The sequence below is a fragment of the Coffea arabica genome, chromosome 8c (genome assembly GCF_036785885.1).
Source record: "Coffea arabica cultivar ET-39 chromosome 8c, Coffea Arabica ET-39 HiFi, whole genome shotgun sequence".
In the NCBI taxonomy this organism is placed as follows: Eukaryota; Viridiplantae; Streptophyta; class Magnoliopsida; order Gentianales; family Rubiaceae; genus Coffea; species Coffea arabica.
In genome coordinates, this window is record NC_092325.1 from 36,556,504 (window position 1) to 36,578,152 (window position 21,649).

At 35.5% G+C, this 21,649-nt stretch overlaps 2 protein-coding genes across 2 annotated transcripts; one reads left to right on the forward strand and one right to left on the reverse strand.

The window, feature by feature from the left end:
* Positions 1 to 3,023: 3,023 nt before the first annotated feature.
* LOC113706050 (UDP-glycosyltransferase 85A8-like) lies at positions 3,024 to 3,684 on the reverse strand. Its single transcript, XM_027227944.2, has 2 exons — positions 3,314 to 3,684; positions 3,024 to 3,249 (listed from the first exon to the last, which is right to left on the reverse strand). Exons 1-2 carry the CDS (start codon positions 3,682 to 3,684, stop codon positions 3,024 to 3,026), a joined length of 597 nt encoding a protein of 198 aa, XP_027083745.2.
* A 13,324-nt stretch (positions 3,685 to 17,008) lies between these two features.
* On the forward strand, positions 17,009 to 18,556 carry LOC113706051 (1-aminocyclopropane-1-carboxylate oxidase homolog). Its single transcript, XM_027227945.2, has 2 exons — positions 17,009 to 17,563; positions 17,990 to 18,556. Exons 1-2 carry the CDS (start codon positions 17,058 to 17,060, stop codon positions 18,324 to 18,326), a joined length of 843 nt encoding a protein of 280 aa, XP_027083746.2. The 5' UTR covers positions 17,009 to 17,057; the 3' UTR covers positions 18,327 to 18,556.
* The last annotated feature ends 3,093 nt before the right edge of the window (positions 18,557 to 21,649 follow it).

Sequence of the window (21,649 nt, forward strand, 5' to 3'; positions counted from 1 at the left end):
AAGATAATCAATATTTAAAAACTAAAAATAGTTGAAAATAATTTAAAATGGCTTTTAATCTTAAAAGAAGTTATGGTAAAGTGTCTTTATACAAGTGAGAAGAAGCCCTTAATTGTTAAAATTATCCTAGACGTCTATGATAGTTCCAGTTGACTAGGAATAAAATATACACAATCAAGTTTGTAATTCTTTTTAATTTTCTTATTTATTTTGAGTGTAGATATCCATTTTGAATTATTTCTGCTAATTTTATGAACTTTTTAATTTTTCAATTTTAAACAATACAAAATGGTTAGAAAAATCCTTTTTTATTAGCTTCGATTGGACCATTTCTGCTTTCTTGTATTTTCTTTCCCAAAATGAAAAAGGGGGGTCTAATGGTTAGCCCATTTGTTTGCTAGGTCTAGTTCTCACTAGATTTTTTAAATTTTCTTAAAAAATCACTTAATTTTGAACCTAACCGTTCATTAACTAATGCCCACTACCATTTGCTAGAAATATCTAAGAGATACATTGAAGAAAAAAAAAATTCTTTGCATAAAGTAGAAGGTGAATGGTGCTATTTTGCAAGAAAACAGAATTAAAGCATAAAAAAGATAATGTTGACTTTTCCTTCATAAACTAATTTGTTAATTAGGGATAGCTACATAGTTTTGTCTGGGACTTGGGACTAGGGATGTCAACAGGTCGAATTCGGGTCAGAATTGAAAATTTCAGACCCGGACCCGGACCCGAAATCGTTTTTACGTAATAGATCCGGACTCTACCCGTATACCCGACGGGTCTTGATCTTAGAGTTTCAGAGTCGGGTCCGGGTCTAAAGGATTTAAATTTAAATATTTCAAAATCAATCACAAATCCAATCTCCAAACTTAAACAAATTAAATTACAAAACTAAATTACAAATCACTCGCAATAGTCAATCCAAAACTAACCACAAATCAATTTACAAAAGTCATTACTAAATTGTTAATTTGGAAAAAGGATGTATTTAGAAATATTTACAATTTACAATTATTAATATATTGTTCGGATCCTAGTCGAATACGGGTCGGAATTCTATATTTCGTATCCGATCTGTTTTTTGTTAGAGTAAATGGGTTCGGATTCGGGTATCGAAATTATTTTTCAATCCAAATTTGAAAAAAATTATCGAATTTGGGTCAGGTCCGAGTCCAAATCCGACCCGTTTGGCACCCCTACGTGAGACTTGGAAGACACCATTTAGAACTCCACTTACAAGTTGAGGGACGTCATAAACACTTGTTCTGGGACCAAATAAGACCATGGAGAAAAGTTGATGGACTATTGAAATTAATTACGCAACCTGAAAAGGAAAAATTATAAGCCATACATCTTTAAGTTTAGAGAACATGTATTTTTACCTTTTTGTTGTTATACTTTTTAATCCCATAAATTAGTCAAAAATAATCTATCCTGCAAATTTTTGCAACTACTGCCTTTTATGAAAATGTTATTCAAATGATTAGTAGAATATTTTGATACTTTCACATTAAATAATAGTTGTTATTTCTAGATTATGAGAAATTGGAAAAGATTTGAAGCAAGTTACTTCAGAAAACTCATGATTTCTTTAAGAAACTCTAGTTCTCATTGCTCAAATATTCAAAATTCCCTCTTATTTAAGAATCATTATATCCAAGATTTAAGAATAGATTCTATTAGAAGCATTCAAAGTTTTTTCAGATTACAATTTACGTTGTGTTTGATAACTCAGTTCAGTATTTAAATTTAATGGATTTAAATCTTAGTATATTCAGACCGTTTAATAACGAAAAATTGAACATCTGAATTAATTAAGTGGCACTGAATTTCTTAAGCAAAACTTGCTTCCAAAATTAAGTGATAAGCTATTCACTTATCACCACTGAATGTGATATGCAGTCAAATGTATTAGATTTAATATTTAACAATTCAATAATTTAATAGATTCAGACTTTAGATTTCAGATTTCAAATTTCAGTTTTATCGAATGCACCCTTAGGCTTTAAATTTACTTATCCAAAACACTTGGCCTTTAAATTTCAGTTTTTTTTTTTGTTGAATTACGACCAGGGACGAATTTCAAAGGGGCAAACAAAAGAAAGGCGGATTTTGATTTAGTTAAAAATAAAATGCTAGGGGATTTACTTGTAAGAATGAAAGCTCAAGAATGTACAAAATATTTAATGAAACATCAAGGGCTTACGGGCATGTATATTAACAAGAAATTTGATGTTTCACTTTTTTTTTTTTTTTTTTTTAAATTTTGGCAACTTATTAGCAACGACATCAAGGGCTTACGGACATGTATATTCAAGAGCGTGAAGCACAGGGTGTTAGCTAAATGAGATAATCCGAGAGTATCAGCAGCAGCCTGTTTGTTTAACCAAAGTTCTAAAGCCTTTGGACCATTGAAGGAGCTTCTCTCGGACAAAAGCCCTCCAATTTATCGAGAAATTCATGCTTCTGAATACCTCTCGATTTTCACATCAAAGCGGTTGGATGGTAAGCCAGTGCTAGATCACTTTGAAATATGAATTTAGTGTCAATTATAAGGATGCCAAGGTCATCCTGGAAGACAAAGCAAATGCAGACCGATATGTTTATTGTAATTTATAAGCTGCAATGCTCATCTTTTAAAAGTTACTGTCATACTTGGACAGTAAAATGACTTTTATGGAAATACGATTGAGAGGTTGTTAACTAGTTATTGCACAAGAAGAATTATTAGCTTAAAGTAGAAGGTGAATGGTGCTTTTTTTTTTTTAAAGAAAAAATAATAGAAGTATAAGAATTTCTTCAAGGCACAATGTATATACTTTTAACGTTCAATGTGGTAAACTATGACCATCCACACAAAGCTCGAGGGTGAAGTATGATTAACCCTAAAAACAACTATTCAATCTTTGTCCATCAAGATTTCTTTTGAACATTATTATGAACTCAACTTTTATCCTTTTTTTTTTTCACACATTAAAATCAAATTCAAGGAACTTCCACCTTGTCCTGCAGGTTATTAGTTATTTGGACAATATAGGGAGAAGCAAGTCCTTGATAAGTTGGTCCAAATTCTGGTAAGACTGTCCGTTTGGTCCTGCAGCTGCTTCACCTTTGTTCTTCCAGTCCAAAGCCTTGTTCCTCATCTTTTGTCCCTTCTCACCATCCATCAGTTCTCTCACAAAAACCTCTACTTCGCCTCTCTGCACATCATTGTTGATCTCCATTTCCCACTCCGCGCAGCTATACCTGCAGTTGGTCTGCTTCTACGAGGAAAAGGGCCAGCAGATAACGGGTACGCCTACACAAATACTTTCTAAAGTCGAGTTCCATCCGCAATGTGTTAAGAACCCTACAATTACAGGATGATTTAGAACTTGTTCTGGTGAGCTCCAGCTTGCCTCTTTCTTTAGTTTTGGTCAGAAATTCTAGTGGCAAGACGGCTGCATCATCACCAGCAACCATATCAGGTCTTATAATCCACAGGAATGATTTCTTGCTGTTTGCAAGTCCCCAAGCAACCTCTATTAGCTGGTGAGCAGTTATCACTGTGATGCTGCCAAAGTTCACATACACCACTGACTTTGGATCTTTATCATTGAGCCATTCGATACAACCTGGTTCTTCTCTCCAGAGATCTGAACTGATGGATGTGAGGCTTTCGTCATGAATTTGATTAAGCATTAGTTGTAAGGGACTGGTGCTATAAACGTGAGGATACATTGCAGAAAGGGCATCAAGAGAACTGTGCTCGAAGTCATAAAAAGTATTTAAGACGACAGCTGAACCTCTGGCGATATTCTTAACTTCTCCAATGATAAATTGAACATTAAATCATCTGCCACAGTTGTTCTTATGTAACTTGGAAGATCCCTCAATCGTATGTCGCCTTTCATTCCAGGAATCCAAGTTTCGCATACCCAAATAACTGTTTGTGACTAGGTATTTTGTTCTTCCCAGAGTCTGTCGGCTGTGAGTAGTTTTGCTTGATATGGACTTTTCATAAATGTGCCGTCTACACATATTTCATATACCGACAGTGTATAAATAATCAACGTTGAATAGATGGATAATAATTATGCAAGATTTGAATTTAAAATTTAACTTTTACACGTGTCATAGATCCAATGATGATAATATATATGTTGTGAGTGTGTATAAGATTTACTCTGTTTATTTATTAGATTCACATTGAAGGTTAGATTTAGTCTCCCTCCTGCATTTCATTTTCTTTCTCAATCAATAATTACCAAGCTAGATACAACTCAAGTGACAAAAAGAAATTACAAGATAACTCACCTTCTTGATTTGATTTTAGAAATTTTTATATTTATGTCTATCGTTTAGTAATATTGTGATTTAGAGTTGACTTTTGTCCGTCGGACTCTACAAAATTACACATTCAATATCTACCAATTTTTCAATCATCCCAAAATTATCAAATAATCGGGCTCACATAGTCGATATAGAATCAACTTCTCAAATTAAACGAGACAAAACTTGAACTTGTTGAGAAGTTGACACCAGTCTATGGTAATTTTATAATGTAAAATGATAGGAAATCTGTTTTGGATTTCCCAATCAAACAGTGGGTTTTCCCAACAATCATTGTACTTCAAGATCTTCACTGTGACTTTTAAAATCTGAAAAAGATATTCGCCTCCACCATTGTAGCTTTCCACCTAGTTATGATCCCTCAATCGCACTTCATGTACTTGCAAGTATACGAGTTTTGTATTACAAATAGGAAGGTCTTTATTTGATATTGACCATCAATTAATCTTCGAGAAACATGAATTGAAATTTGGGCAAAGTTTTCGCCTAAATCCAAAAGTTAGTAGCCTACTTATGCAAACTAGGCCAATTTTTTTATATAAGTTTAACTCAATCGACCAAAATTTGTTATGATACACATTGTGAAAAATGAATTTGATGAATGTTTAGCAGATTGCATCTAGTTTTTTTTCCCTTTTCCTTTTTTTTTTTTTGGGGGGAAGTCGCCTAAGAAAATTCTTCGACCAAGATTTATTCAAATTGCGCAATGAAACATAAAATTAAAGTTAATCCATGTAGCTTCTCCATTCTTTTTTGATAGAAAAAATTATTTCATTAAATAAATTTGCACTTATGACAAAAAATACAGCTAACAAACATGACACAAATATATATAAATTTGAAATTAATAGATACACCGGATCTAAAAAATCAATACAACCATTTGCCTATTGTGATTTTTTTTTTCTATTGAACTATTTTATCGACAAGCTGTTAAAGTAAAGCATTCACATCTCTTTACCCTGAAGCTCACCACTTGAGTATTATTCAAGGAATCATATTAAATTAACTATTTAAAAATCATGATAAACAAACTCACTATAGCCTGCAGTGTTCACAAAGTGTTGCTATTCAATTTTTTAAGGGTAAATTACTGATAAACCCCTTATATTTTGCATATTACTATATGACCTTTCTAACATTTCAAAATATATAGAAAATTCTGTGATTTTATGTACATAGGAAAATGGATGTAAAGAACTGATAGGGTGTTAATTGTTGGTTATTTTATTATTAATTTCCCCTTTGTCCTTGCCAAATATTGTTTTAATTATTAATATTTACTTATATTTGGTATTTGGACTTAATTTCAAGGAGTGGAACTGAAATGTACTAAAAAGGAGGACTTTGGAGAACTACAAGGGATGGACTCTTTTCTCAATTGCGTGGGGACCACGAATATGAAGCATAAGTCATCTTTTGGACTTCAAAATAAGAAACAAACGTACAGAGGTGGCTTTTGTTCCTAATTCGGCGGGGACCACGGGAGCATTAGTCACTTTCCTTTGGTCTTTAAGTGAGAAACGTACAGAGGCTTGGAAAAGGGGGAATGCGGTAGAGCTCCAATTCTTTTTGCTCTTGGACTCCTAATCCGTGGGGACCACCAGAAGGCTTTAGTCATTGTTGGCTTTACAAAGGAGAAAACGTACAGAGAACGCGGGGGAATAAATAGTTTTTACCTTTAGCTTTTAGCGTGGTTTTTTAGCTTTGTTTCTTGCTTGGCTCTTTTGATGGCCTGGACCTCATTGGAATTACTTGAAGATTTTCTCATGAGGCGTGGCTAAGTTTGTCTAGTCAAGAACAACGGAGGATTTGGTTCTACTAAATTTGTGAGATCGAATTAATTTTTATTTATTTTCATTATTCACTGGTATTTGTCTATCTTCTGCTTTATGTTCATATGGTTGTTTTGTTATTCGATTATCCAGGGCCCGGATTCTAGATTAATTCAATAACCTGAAGCCAATTAGGGGAGTTAAATCCGTAATTGTTTAATTGTCCTAAACTGGTGGCAACTGGCATGATTGGGTTTGTGTCAGGGAGATAGACAGGCTAACTTAAAGAGACCCTCGTAGCGTGTTGATTGGTTAGAATTAGGCTCTTCTAATTATTCATGCAATTAGGGAATTGAACTTCTATGGTCGTACCTAGGGTTATTTCCTGATTAGAGAAATAGTCAACGGTCGTACCTTGGCTATCGACAAATTGAGGAAGAGTTGGTTGTTTATCGCGTGTATGACAACTATAACTAATTTATCAGATAGTAACTGGAATAATCCTTGCATCTGTGATCGAATTAAGTGAACCATCTCCGAAGTTGTCTCTTGGCTAGAGTTCATCCATTTTTATTGTTATTGTGATAATTAGTTATTTGAGTTGTAGTTACTTTATTTTATTTTAATTTATTCCAAGTAATTTAGTTACTCTCATTTTCAAAAACCCCCCATATCTGGAACTTGAGAAGAAATTAAATTATCCCCAATCCCTGTGGATTCGACCCTGCTTACCGCTATATACAGAATTTGTATTTTATTTGAGCAGGTATTTATTATTGCACAGGCTCGACCCCTGTCAATTTTTGGCGCCGTTGCCGGGGACTGGTGCCAGATTAATTTGTTTCTTTTTGAGTTCATCTTGTTTTTATTTTTTTATTTATTTTTCTCTTATTTTTTTTTCTATATAGTTTATGGCTTCTAACACTCCGTATTTTGGTGATGGACTGGATTTTGTTTCCGGGGAAGGTGATGAGACTAGTTTTTTTGCTAAGTTCGCACATGCAGAGGCAGTAAACTCTATTAGAAAAAGAATGGCTGCTGCAACCTGTAAAATTTGTTATGCCAGGGATCATTCAACCAGTATGTGCCCCGAGTATCAAGATAATCTGAGTGTCCCACTCAATAGTTATGGAGATTTGTCACCCTGGTCTCAAACGTGGTATAACTCTAATCCAAACGGGTATGATCAAGGATGGTGGGATAACTCCAGTTATGATTATACAACAGGGCCAATGAATTTTCAGCAGCCAATGAATTTTCAACAGCAAGGGTCTCAACAACCATCATCCGTGTCAGGTATGTCTCTTGAAGAGATGATAGAATTACTAGCTGCTAATGTATCTCGAATTCAACAGGAGACACAAAGGATGAGTGAAGAGATGAAAGAAGCAAGGCGTGAATGGGCATTTAAAACGAGCAAATTGATTTCTCCAGTTTATGAAGAATTGCCCTCACCGACTATTATCGACCATGAGGAAGATGAGAGTGCAATTATTCTGACAAATGACATGGTACTGCAAGAGTCTCAAGAAGAAGAATCTAAAGATGCAGTTGAAAAGAAAGTTGAAGAGCAAAAATTGAGACCCCAACATCAAATGGTTCAAGTGAATGAATCCAGTGAACAATCACCAAATGCGGTGACATCTCCTCCATTCCTTGATCAATATTTTCCTGACTCTTATTTTTTAATTCCTGTTAGTGAGATTGATTTTATTATACCAGACGATTTTGAATTTCATGCCAGGAATAAGTTAAGAGTCATGATGGCAAAATATTTCGAACCAATAAGTGCTCGTGATGGAGGAGTGGGTGAAGATTTAAGATCATCACTTGTTTGTTTGGAGCCATCTACTAATCCATGGAAGACCGTAGCTCGGGTGGTCAAGAATTACTCCATTTACGAGGGCTATCAGGATTACATAGAAGATGAAGCACTGAAGCGAGCTACACGATTTTATCCTCCGTGAACAAGCATAGCATGTCTAGCCAAAGACATTAAAGAAAGGCGCTGCTTGGGAGGCAACCCAAGGCTCTTTATTTTAGTTCTCTTATGTTTTTGGAGTTTTTGTTAAGTGTTAGTTGCATTTAGTGATTTGTTGCTTGGTGGCAGGAAATTGGTGGCAGGAAATTGGCAGGAAATTTTCGCTCAGGATCTGCGGACTCCATAGCGGTTAGGCGTGCCCACGCCTAAGACTGGGTTTCTTTGTAAAAAAAAAAAAAAAAAATTTAAAAATTTTATTATTACAAAAAAAAAAATTCAGCAATTTCCAATTAGGACGATTTACATTAGCGTAAGTTTTTACAAAAAAAAAAAAAAAAAAAAAAAACAATTCCCCTTTTCTCTTTTCTTGTTCTTCTTTTTTTTTTTCTTTTTCTTTCTTTCTTTCTTTGTTTTTTTTTCTTTCTTTCTTTTTCTTTTCTTTCTTTCCTTTCTTTCCCTTTTCTTCCTCTTCTTCCCCGCTTCCTTCTTCTTCTTCTTTTCTTTTCTTCTTCACCCGACAACCCCAGCTCCCGCCGCCACCAGTCTGACCCATCGACGCCGCGCCTCTCCTCCACTCTCACCTAATCCCTCGCGCGCAGCTCCTCCTGCGCTCGCGGCCACCACCAGCCCAGCACTTGCTTGAGCGTCGCCGCCTCAGCTCGCCACTCCGCCGCTGCTGTCTGCCGGCCCCAGCCGCGCGACTGTCCACAGCCACGCCACAGCCGCGCGCCGCACGAAGCCTCTCACTCCTCCTCAGCCGCGCCTCTCCCGATCTCACTCTCTCCCCATCGCTGGTCAGCGCCACTGCTCTCCCCTCTTTCCTCCACCCGCGGTCAACCTCGTGCGCCACCAGCGGCTACCCGCTCGAGCTCCACCTCACGGACCACCACAAGCTCTCCTTTGCACGTTGGTCGCCAGCTAGCTCTCCCTGCCACGACCATCACCCGCTGCTACTGTCCACCAGATCCATCAGCCCGAAGCTCTCTCTTGGCCGTTCCTCTCTCTGCCGCCAGCTCGCACCACTTTGCCCTCAACCCACCGCCAACCTCTTCACCGCCGCTGCTCTGCTGCTCACGCCATTCCCACCTGTCCAAATTGACAGGTGGAGGTATTGCAATTTCTCCCTCCAACCTCTTATTCTGGACCTTGAATTGTGAACTTTTGTGCCATTATTTGGGCTTCTTGTTGGAAAACAGCAGGCAGTGCTTTGAGGCATTTTCTGGGGGTAGTGTGGGTGTTTGCTATTTCCATTGAGTCTGGGGCACTTTTTGATAGAATTGTGTCCCCTGGCCGTAATCTGTTGCTTTGTTGGTATTGTGTTCTGGTATAGTGTGTGGCTGTTATGCCCCTTCATCTTGTTTTGACTGAATTGGAGACCCAGTGCATATTCATTCAATTTGCTCTGTTGTTAGGGTACTTTTCTAGCCTTTAGGGTTCCTCAGTCGTTTGGATTGGCATTTGAGTTAATTCTTTTCTGTGGAATACACCAGTGGTACTGGTTGGGTATTTTGTCTACATTTATTGATTCTATTTGGTTGGCTACCTGATTGAAAACTGAAACAACATTTTGATTTAGTTGTAGTCCAAATTTTGAACTACTATTGCTTGTTTTGTCAGTTTCTTGGGGACATTTGCTAATTTCAGTTGGTTAAGTTGTGTAAGACTGTCCATTGGAGATATTTGTTGAGATTTTGAGTGGAATTGGGTTTGATTGCTGCCATACGTGGGGATATTTTCTGATATTTATTGAGTTACTGCTGTTTGATTTAAATCCTCCCTGTGTATACACCAGTGGTACTGGTTGCATCGTTGCTTACAGTTTTCTTTTGATCCTTAGTGCTTAAATTGTTTTTCGAATCCTGAACTGTGGTTGCTGGAATTGCCAATTTCTGTGGTCAATTGCTAATTTAGCAGGTTGAATTGGATATTTAACTGTCCAATTGGAGACAGTTGTTACGGTTTTGGGTCCATTTGTGTCTAAATTGTATAATTTGTGTCGAGTTGTGGGTAATTTGCTGCGGCTGTTGGTTAAATTAAGAGGTGCCTGTTACGCTTAAATTTGCTTATTGAAGTGGTTACCTCTACTTGCCTTGCTCAGGAGCATTTTATCCTTTTGGTTTCCTTTACTAAGCTCTTTGGAGCAGTTGTTGCACTTTGGACGGCCTTAATTCTGAATTTGACTACATGGGGTCCATGAGTATTTATTGATTGCATTTGCTATAAGTGTTGGGGTCTGGTTTAATCTATGGGAGGTTGAATTGTGCATTTTGCTCATTGGGATGGCTTTAAAAATTGTTATTGCTTTGAATTTTCGGCTTCCATTATTTGTTGGCAATGGTAGTCTCTTGTTGCTTAGAGTGATATTTAGAGTTCATGGTGAAGCCACGAATGGCACCAGTTCCAGATGCGAGTTGAGAGACTAGAGACTCGGATGACCCACAGTGACGTCGACTTGCATAACATGGTGCAGAATTCGGCAGCACTCCGCCCGACCCACCCTTGTTCTGACAACTTCAGGGAAGTACCGTTGCCCTTCTCCTTCCTTTTGCTATTAGTTTATCACATTGAGGGCAATGTGTGAATTAGGTGTGGGGGGAATAGGGTCAATTTGGGTGCTAGTATTTCCAGTTTTCGATTTTTAGGGTGCTAGTATTTCCAGTTTTCGATTTTTAGGGTGCTAGTATTTCCAGTTTTTGATTTTTAGGTGTTTTTCCTTTGTTTTAGTTTGATATTTATCTCTTTTTTCGTTTGTTTTCTTTTCTTTTCTTTTTCTAGTGGTCAGTCTTCATATGAATACCAAGTTTGATACTGGATTGTTGTCTCTAAATTCTGCTATTGCCGAATTTTAGTAATAAAAGGATATCAGGTTGATGTGGTTGAGTTCAGGAACATCTCTTTGGTGAATATCAATACTTGCTTAACTTTTCCAATTTTTGGTTAACTTTTCTAGGCATAAGGAATGATTGTTGGCATTTTTCATGTGAATTGGTCCATTTATTAATTTTAATTCTCCATGTCTAAAAATTTGCGGCTGGCTGCTGTTATTCTTGTGTTGTTTTTAGACATCGTGCTATATGGTTGTAAATAAGAGTTGACTGTACTCCGCTAGGGGTTACTACTGAGTAACCGGGGATCTTCACCTAAAGTGTCGATTCTGGCGTCAAAAGGTAGTAGTTACTATGAGTGCGTGGTCCCGTAGCGATTGGAGCTGAGTAACCGGGTTCCTCCATCTGACAAATGTTGGAGTTCGCGTCAAAAGGCTCTAAGGGCTATAGACTAAGTCTTTCGTTACTCAAAAAAAAAAAAAAAAAAAAGAAGCAAAAAGGAAAAAATAAAATATAGATTGTGTTAGTATGTGAACAAGTCAGCTTGCCGGTTTGTGATCTTAATGTCGAGATTTTGGTTAATAGTTGGACCATTTACTGGTAAATGTGAGCAACCATTCCTTCTTCTTAGATTAGTTTGTTTTAAGTTGGAGAAGTTGGTGGTTGGGAAGCTAACCGGGATAGTTTTCTCTGATCTTGACCTGTGATGCTTGATGTATGTTTTTCTGGGTATCTTGGCAATACGGTAGTTGGAGCAATAGCCATTGTCAAATTTTGATATTCAATTGCTGTTCTCATGCTTAAGGGCACGCATGATTTAGGTGTGGGGGGAATTGATAGGGTGTTAATTGTTGGTTATTTTATTATTAATTTCCCCTTTGTCCTTGCCAAATATTGTTTTAATTATTAATATTTACTTATATTTGGTATTTGGACTTAATTTCAAGGAGTGGAACTGAAATGTACTAAAAAGGAGGACTTTGGAGAACTACAAGGGATGGACTCTTTTCTCAATTGCGTGGGGACCACGAATATGAAGCATAAGTCATCTTTTGGACTTCAAAATAAGAAACAAACGTACAGAGGTGGCTTTTGTTCCTAATTCGGCGGGGACCACGGGAGCATTAGTCACTTTCCTTTGGTCTTTAAGTGAGAAACGTACAGAGGCTTGGAAAAGGGGGAATGCGGTAGAGCTCCAATTCTTTTTGCTCTTGGACTCCTAATCCGTGGGGACCACCAGAAGGCTTTAGTCATTGTTGGCTTTACAAAGGAGAAAACGTACAGAGAACGCGGGGGAATAAATAGTTTTTACCTTTAGCTTTTAGCGTGGTTTTTTAGCTTTGTTTCTTGCTTGGCTCTTTTGATGGCCTGGACCTCATTGGAATTACTTGAAGATTTTCTCATGAGGCGTGGCTAAGTTTGTCTAGTTAAGAACAACGGAGGATTTGGTTCTACTAAATTTGTGAGATCGAATTAGTTTTTATTTATTTTCATTATTCACTGGTATTTGTCTATCTTCTGCTTTATGTTCATATGGTTGTTTTGTTATTCGATTATCCAGGGCCCGGATTCTAGATTAATTCAATAACCTGAAGCCAATTAGGGGAGTTAAATCCGTAATTGTTTAATTGTCCTAAACTGGTGGCAACTGGCATGATTGGGTTTGTGTCAGGGAGATAGACAGGCTAACTTAAAGAGACCCTCGTAGCGTGTTGATTGGTTAGAATTAGGCTCTTCTAATTATTCATGCAATTAGGGAATTGAACTTCTATGGTCGTACCTAGGGTTATTTCCTGATTAGAGAAATAGTCAACGGTCGTACCTTGGCTATCGACAAATTGAGGAAGAGTTGGTTGTTTATCGCGTGTATGACAACTATAACTAATTTATCAGATAGTAACTGGAATAATCCTTGCATCTGTGATCGAATTAAGTGAACCATCTCCGAAGTTGTCTCTTGGCTAGAGTTCATCCATTTTTATTGTTATTGTGATAATTAGTTATTTGAGTTGTAGTTACTTTATTTTATTTTAATTTATTCCAAGTAATTTAGTTACTCTCATTTTCAAAAACCCCCCATATCTGGAACTTGAGAAGAAATTAAATTATCCCCAGTCCCTGTGGATTCGACCCTGCTTACCGCTATATACAGAATTTGTATTTTATTTGAGCAGGTATTTATTATTGCACAGGCTCGACCCCTGTCAAGAACCTCTGATTATGGTGATTGACCTATATGTGCTCTAAACAAGCATATAATGAAATTGTAATATCCACTTGACCTTCTTATGATTTGTACAAGTATCCTCTTAACCCCCCTTATAACTTTGCATATATCCACATAATTTCAATATGGTTTTAGGCAAAGTGAATTCAATCCTTTAAGTAAATGCTCAATCACTATTCCACCAATCACTTTTATATGTGCCAGGTTTACTATCCAAATTCTATAAAGAATACAAAACGAACATAACTAATATACCAATAAACTAGAATGATGCACATAGATATATAACTTCGTTTCGATTGAGGATTTTGATGAAGGATATGGAATCCATGCAAATCGCTCTAGTAGTTTAGATTGCTCAATAGGGATTTGGGTTATAATCTATCAACTATTAAAATATATTTTAAATATTAGAATAATTGATAATTTATAAATTCAAATACCTCCCAAATGATGTAAACAACTAGAGGATTTTAAGATGATTTCAAATCTCTTGTCGATTTCCTCGATCCAAACGCAACCTAAGAAAACTGGGGAATAATTGTGACTTGAGATAAATCTTGGGGTTTGAACTCAAATTTAAATTTTTATGATTGTCCCAAAGCCCAATTAGCAGTAATAACTAAGTTTGAGAACCTAAAAGAACTTTTTAAGATTCAATTAGAAGTTCTGCGAAAGTTCAGGGGATCTTTGGGGTATTTATCTCTCTATGGGAAATAGTAGTAATTCGAGTAAGCTTTAATATATCTTCACCCACCAACTCATACCACTTTCACAATTGTCAAACAAAATTATGGTATAATCTGCCATGTGCTACATTTGAGACTCAAATTTCAAGGGGCGTTTCATCATTTTCAAGATCTATTATACTAATTTAAAACAAAGTTAGAATGTTCATCACGTCCAAATATTAAAATTGGGGGTGCAAATTGAAAACCGCTAATAATTTTTTAGAGGTGTACAGCAAAAAGTTTAGCTTCCAAATTAATAGGTGCATGGTGCCACTATTAACAATGAGAGTTTATGGTGAAAGTGTCACTATAAAATTTGGCCTTGTTGTGGCAGCAAGAAGTTATCACGAACGCTCTACAGTTCGTCGCTATAAGCGTCCAAGACGACACCTTCATCCCAGATAGCTAGTGGCTAGCACTTCAGGTGCAAACTGAGAATTAATTACAATTTGGAGGGTGCAAACCGAAATTAGTCTCAAAAAATAATTGAGTACCCTTTTTCCTTCTTTTTTCCAGTTAATGCCAGCCAACCTCTGTGGGTGACAAATAATTGAGTACTTGTTTATTGCCAATTATCAAATTTCATCATATTAAATGGAATGCCAACTGCCAAGTACCAATTAGGTTCATTTTGTTGATAAGCTTGCCTAGAACAACGCATGTTTCTGGCACATTGGCAAAGTTAGAACTTAAAATAAGTGCCAGTGAAGAGAGGATCCGGTGCAATTGGAGTTTAGTACGATTCGATCCAGTTGTTATACTCTATATGTTACTTAATGTAAAATTATATTATATTATTATTATATTTGAAATAAAAGTAGTGTATATGAATAAAATATTTAACATAAAATAAAATATAAAACTTTGAACATGTACAATGACAGGAAAAAACTACACAAAATATAATTGTACCAAGTCTAAATGGATGCTTGAACACTTATTTGTTGCCAACTGTCAAATTTCATCATGTTCTAGGACTTTGAATAAATCTATTTGCAGGCTTGCTCAGCAAAGATTCTGCATTCTGTTTTATTTGGAAAAAAAGAAAGAAAAGATTCTGCATTCTGCATTCTTGATAGAGTTGTCAATCACAAATTAATTATGTCGACCCACTTAAATCCATCCACTAATAAGTGAACTTGCGTATGCAATGAATTTTGAATGAGTCTAAATGAATATCCAATTAAACTCATGTAATTAGTGGGTAATGAGTTAACTCGACTTACCCATTTATATTCGTATAAAATAATTATGCATTTAAACTCAATATTTAGTGGGTATTATAAGCACATAAATTTAAATTTTCTACCAATCTAATAATAATAAAATGACATTATTTTTTGTCAAACAACATGCAAAAATATTTTTAAAAAGTAAAATTTCGAGTGAATCATAAATGGGTAATCGTGTATGTCCATAATCATTTATTAAATGGGTGTAAATGAGTTGGCTCATTTTGATCCATTTATTAAATGAATATAAATGAGTTGACTCAATTATATCTATTATTTAATTATGACTTGTCCATTTCTTAATTATATCCATTTTGAGTCACTCATTTTAACATCTCTAATTTTAGCTGCAAGTTTAGATGGGATGGCAAAGTTCATGTTCACCGATACTATCAGAAGCACATCGTTATCATCTAAAAATAAAAAATTATATCCAAAAGTCAGTATAATAGTTCTCTTGGTTCAATTTCAATTTCTTAGTTTGTTCTTTCAGCTTTCTGTAAATCAATGAATTTGTACAAGCTTGATTATCGGCAACGTTTGTTGTAGAATACTTAAAATAGTGACAAACAATTATCCTAGATTTGAGTCCTTTTTTTTTCTTTTTTGCCCTTTCTTTGTTTTACTGAAACAAAATGCGGCACCAGGCGTGATGACAAATTGAAATAAAAAAGAAGTTCGGTTTTCTATGCAAGAATAAAAGTTGCTTAGATTGGTCTCCGATCTCAAAGTAAGGTAACCGGTCGAAATCTGACATTAAATTTTTGAGTAAATTACTGATAATGTTCCTGTGCTTTTATATAATATTGGGCAAATTACATTTTATCCCCCTATGATTTAGTATTTTTTTGTATATAATTCTCCTATAGTTTCAAAAGTTACACATACCCCTTTTATTGTTTGGATTAAAGTGTCAAAATAAAGGAAATGATCATTTGTAACGGAACTTTTGAAAATATCGAAATTACTACCCTTGTTTAAAAATTAAAATTGCTAAAGTGACCAAAATATATAAACATAATATATATGACGTACTAATCCCGTATGGTTTTATATTTTATTATATAACCCCCTTATGATTTAATATTTTACCATATAATCCCTTTATAATCTTCAAAATATACACATAACCCTCTGTCGTTAATAAATAATTTTTGACTTTACATAGGAGTATTTTTGATGTTTTAGGTGACTCTGTTTTGGATTTAATCCAAATCATAAGGAAGTTATGTATAGTTTTTGAAACCATAGAGGGGTTATGTACAAAAATACTAAACCGCATGAGGGTAAAATGTAATTTGTCCTATAATATCACATACCCGTTACGGTTTCAAAAAATATTCACATAATTCCTCTGTAATTTTATATAAAGCGAAAAATGAATGAAAAGCATCTCCAATTAGAGCAATTGACCGAGACACGCTTCAAAAGTGCATGTCATGAAATTATAATAACTACTTAGCATCCCTATAGTTTTGTATAAATATCCACTTACCCTCTTTGTGGTTGTATAAATATCCATTTAACCTCCTTGTGGTTTAACATTTATCCACACAATCTTTCTATGGTTTTATGTAAAGTAGTCAGAGTCAGACATTTATTAAATTTAGTGTTTAGGTAAAAATAATATTAGTATTTCAACTAATGACGTTATCTGAACTATTTTCCATGATATTTTTATTTAATATTTAATATAAAATATTAAGGGCATTATATGGATACTTTGAAGCCTTTAGGGGTCATATGGTATCATGCAAGAACACACAGGGTTATGACTGGTTAACCCTTCATTTTTGGTGGTAGCGAGTTGACGAAATTGGACATGCCTTGCCAGTTTTCAACTTTGATAACTACTTGAATCTTTTGGAAAAGTTTGAGGCATTTGACTAGTTGTATGCAAGACAACCAACCTAGTGCTCCGAGCAAAAGCAACAGCCTGAAGCTATTTTCAATGGATTCCCAGTTGAAACATGATCGAGCCAGGGAAATCAAAGAATTTCGTGAAACAAAAGCAGGGGTCAAAGGCCTAGTGGATTCCGGGATGGTAAGAATCCCAAGAATGTTCGTCCATGACGAAAAACTACTAGCTGAATATCCCACCAATAACAATCTCCTGGTGCCTCTGATTGATCTGAAAGATCTTCAATATGGTGATCATCAACGGAAAGAAATTGTTGATCAGATTCGTGGAGCATTGGAGACATGGGGATTTTTCCAATTGATCAATCATGGAATACCCATTAGTAAACTGGACAAGTTACTAGAATGTCAGAAACGGTTCCATGAACAGCCCGCAGAGGTGAAGAGCGAACTTTATTCTCATGATCCAAAGCAAAATGTGAGATTCTTCACCACTTCGTCTCTAGACGGCAATCAGCCAACCGACTGGCGTGATACGTTGTCATTCAGGTTTCCAGAAGATATATTGGACCCTCATGGTTTACCAACAATTTGCAGGTACTTCGGTTTTCTAATTTATATGATTAATTTTGTGAATATGCATTTTCCCCGTACACTTAGTTAGGTCTAGATCTATCATATTAAGACAGGAAAAAAAAATCCCAAGACCGTCATGAACTCTAAAGAAAATTCAACACAAGAGGTGTTTTTTTTTTTTTTTTTTTCAAGGCCAGGGCTGTCGTTTATGCAAGTTTTGAATGCGAGCTCTCGCTGAATGTGAGCTCCAATGAAAAAGAGTACATGTTTGCAAGATGGGACGATCCTTTGGTCCACAACATGAAAACACTCCTTCTTTGAGTTTCATCGTAATCTTAAGAATTTCTCCTTACTCAGGGTCTAAAAGATGTAGATCTAATTAAAGACTTAAAATTAATAAAATTAATAACTTTTTTTTGTTTCAATTTTTTGGTTATTTTGTGGCAGAGAAGCTGTTGTTAGCTATATGGAATGTTTATTGAAGCTAGAGGACACTCTCTCTGGTCTATTTTCTGAGGCTCTTGGCCTCAACAGAGACTATCTTTCAAGAAATGGGTGGTTGAAAGGTGGACAGTTTGCTTGTCACTATTACCCAACTTGCCCAGAGCCACACTTAACTCTTGGCGCTAGGCAGCATTCAGACCCGTCATTTCTCACAATACTCCAGCAGGACAACGTTGGTGGCCTCCAACTTCTTCATCAGAACCATTGGGTGGACGTGCCTCCGACCAAAGGAGCTTTGGTTGTAAATGTTGGAGACTTCGTGCAGGTGCAATTTCATTAATTTTAGCTAGTTTATCATAAAGAACTTAGACTGTGTCTGCCAGAGTCAACCACTGGGCCAATGGCTCAGTGGGCACCAGGGAGGGGTTTAAGTCCCTCTTTGGATTGTAGGTGAGGGTTCAAATCTCACCTGCACCGAAAAAAATCTAAGGGTTGTGCTCGAGCACTCCCTTAGTATAATTGGGCATGTATACTCACTAGCCCCTTACCACAGTCTCCTTAGGCTCTCCCTCCCCCTAGATTAGGATAGAGTAGGTTATACTATACAAATGTATCGTTGTTGACAAAAAAAAAAAAGTGTCTGCCAGAGTCAGCATTTGATTCCTTTTTTTAGGGCAAATTACACTTTGCCCCCTATAATTTAGCATTTTTTTACATAACCCCCTTATGGTTTCAAAAGCTATACATAACTCTCTCATAATTTGGATTAAAATGTCAAAGTGTCGGAAATGATTATTCGCAACGGAGTAACCTAAAATATCAAAAATACCCTTATGTAAGTTGAAAATTATTTATTAACCAAGGGGGGTTATGTGTATATTTTGAAAATCAAAATGGGTTATATGGTAAAGTATTAAACATTAAGGGAGTTATATGGTAAAACATAAAAATCATACGAGATTAGTGTGCCATGTATTTATAAGGGCAATTTCGATATTTTCAAAAGTTTCGTTACGAATGACTATTTTCATCACTTTGACATTTCAATCCAAACCATGAAAGAGTTATGTATAGCTTTTGAAACCATAAGGGGGTTATATAAAAAAAATACTAAATCATAGGGGATAAAGTGTAATTTACCCTTTTTTAAGGGAAAAAATGCAGTTTATGCTTCTGGAATTGTGCTGGAATTTGAGATTTGTCTCTAAAAACTTATTTTTGCATTAGTGAACCCGTTGGATTATGCCTGCATCGACCCAAAAACAAAAAAGAAAGAAAAGAAAGAGGGTTTTTAGAAAAGAAATGTCTGACCCAAAATTATTTAATCTAATGGAAAAGTTATGGGGTAAATTAATGCAACTAATAATTCAAGAGGTAAATATAGTTCAAGGGAGCTACCAGTCATTTTGGTTTGGCCTTTTTAAGTCAAACAGTTTTACCATGAATTCAGTTTGACGTCTGCTAGTACTTTCATCTTTCGTGTCATTCTTGACTAGCATTTAGCAATGACAACCGACCGGGTGATTTTGGTTTTAAAAAAAAGAAAAGAAAGCAAAGAATTAAACCTGAAGAGTTCAAAAGAAAGTTGGTGAAACTTTTAGGGCTTGCAGACTTCTTCTTCGTCATTATTTTTTTAATGGGATACAGACCTTTTTGTTTCCAACAAAAAGGGCTTGCAGATTTGTGTTCTTAGGAAATTTGTTTTTCACTTTCACCAATTTTGGCAGCTGATTAGCAATGACAAGTTCAAGAGCGTGAAGCACAGAGTACTAGCTAAATCAGATGTCCCGCGACTATCAGCTGGCTGTTTCTTTAATCGGAGTTCGAAACCCATTGGACCGTTGAAGGAGCTTCTATCCGACACAAACCCTCCAATATATCGGGAAATTCATCTTTCTGAGTATTATACAGTTTACACCTCAAAATGGACGCATGGTACGAGGCTTATAGATCGTTTTAGGTTATGAATTATGAGGACGACAAAGGTCATTGGTTGTTAAACAATTGCAAATGCAAATGCAAATTGGTACTTTTTGTGATTTATAAGCTGAACTAATGACATCATGTAAAAGTATCTACACTTAGTTACTGTGATAATTGCATATCGATTTATTTGGGTTGCAATAAATTTCGAGTGATGTAAATAAGTTAGGGTTGGTACACTTGCCTAAGGCTAAGGGGCACAAAATTGAGAGGGAAATGTCAAGTGTTAAATTTTTCGGAAAAGTTTTGTTACAGTAAAAAAATTGTATACGTGTAAGAGGTAATAAATGTCATGGTATACGTTTGAATGATAAATTAGGTACAACTTAATTTAATTTGAAATATTGTTTAAATCCAAGATGATTGAGAAATGATTTTGGAGTATAAAAAGTTAAACTTTTTTTTATTAAAAAATAGATTTCATTAACCAATTGCTGAAAATCATTCAGTACGATTGGATTTATATCACTGTCCTAATGGCAAGCTAAACATGCACTAAAAATTATAAATTTGTAATTTAGCAGATAAGATAAATATGAAAATTATAAGAAATTTTGAAATTGTTTTCACTCTACCTCCCCTTCCGTGCATGTTGCAATAGCCAAATCTGTTAATAAAAGGTTTTAAACTCCAAGAATGATGATGAAATCAATCAAAATAAAAGATTTTGAATTTCAACCGCAAGAGTAGGGATATTTTGGGATTGTAAAATTGTTTTAAATGTAGTTATAACGTTTAGTACTACTTAAGATAGCATGTGCATATTCTTGTGTATATCGAAATATCCTTCTCTTAAAAACGGGTTGTTGTTTGATTGTTGGATAATTTTCATCTAACCTTTTTGAGGAGCAAGTTAGGCAATGCAGCATGAGTGTACAAATCATTAACGATATAGTACTAGCATTGAATGTGCATTGGTGTGCATTACCCACTCTATCCTTAGTGGGTTGATACTTACACTACTGATGTGTAGCTATTCAGCTATTGTTTCAGTTTTGCACTTCTAAATAACTGTTACTATTGATTTGTAATTGCTACAAATCTTCATGCAAGTCATTGAGTTTCTGCAAAGAGATCCAAGGGTTACATTGAATAATTGGAGCATGATTACGCGCACATGAACGCATTGAGAAGAACATTAACTCAATCCTTTATAGTAGAAGTGTAACAGTTGGCTTTTTCTCTTCTAAATTTTTCACAAAAATGAATTCAGCAAATGTAAAAAGTTGGATCATTAGAGTGAGCAATTATGGCTTCTTTAATACAATAGTAATGATTGGAAGATGAGGGACCTGTTGGAAAGCATGTTTGAATGGAAACTGAAAGTTTTTGGCTTTTCTAAAGCATTTGTTGAGCAGTTTTTTTTAGCAACCTGCGATAATGAAGGACGTTAACACAATAAGGTTGCATGAGTTGCTTAAGCTCTATATCACCATGGTGGTCCCCGAAGAGATAACGTTTTTTACATTGTGTTTTTCAGGTAGATACTATCTATGTGTATATTGAATTTTTGAATGAAACAATAACAATATTGTGTAGTTTAAAAGTGGTAATTATATTTGTAACTGCATTCTTGAATTTTCGTGTTTGCCCGCAACTGAGGTACAACTGTCAAACAAGGGATTTGTCTAGCAGTAGCTTTCTGATTAAGGTACTTCCTAAAACAATTGTTCCAATTAA

Coding starts and splice junctions, on each gene's coding strand:
- LOC113706050 (XM_027227944.2), bottom strand. CDS start 3,684: ATGCTTAATCAAATTCATGACGAAAGCCTCACATCCATCAGTTCAGAT. Junction 3,250..3,313: donor ATGGAACTCGACTTTAGAAA/GTATTTGTGTAG, acceptor GACCAACTGCAG/GTATAGCTGCGCGGAGTGGG.
- LOC113706051 (XM_027227945.2), top strand. CDS start 17,058: ATGGATTCCCAGTTGAAACATGATCGAGCCAGGGAAATCAAAGAATTT. Junction 17,564..17,989: donor GGTTTACCAACAATTTGCAG/GTACTTCGGTTT, acceptor ATTTTGTGGCAG/AGAAGCTGTTGTTAGCTATA.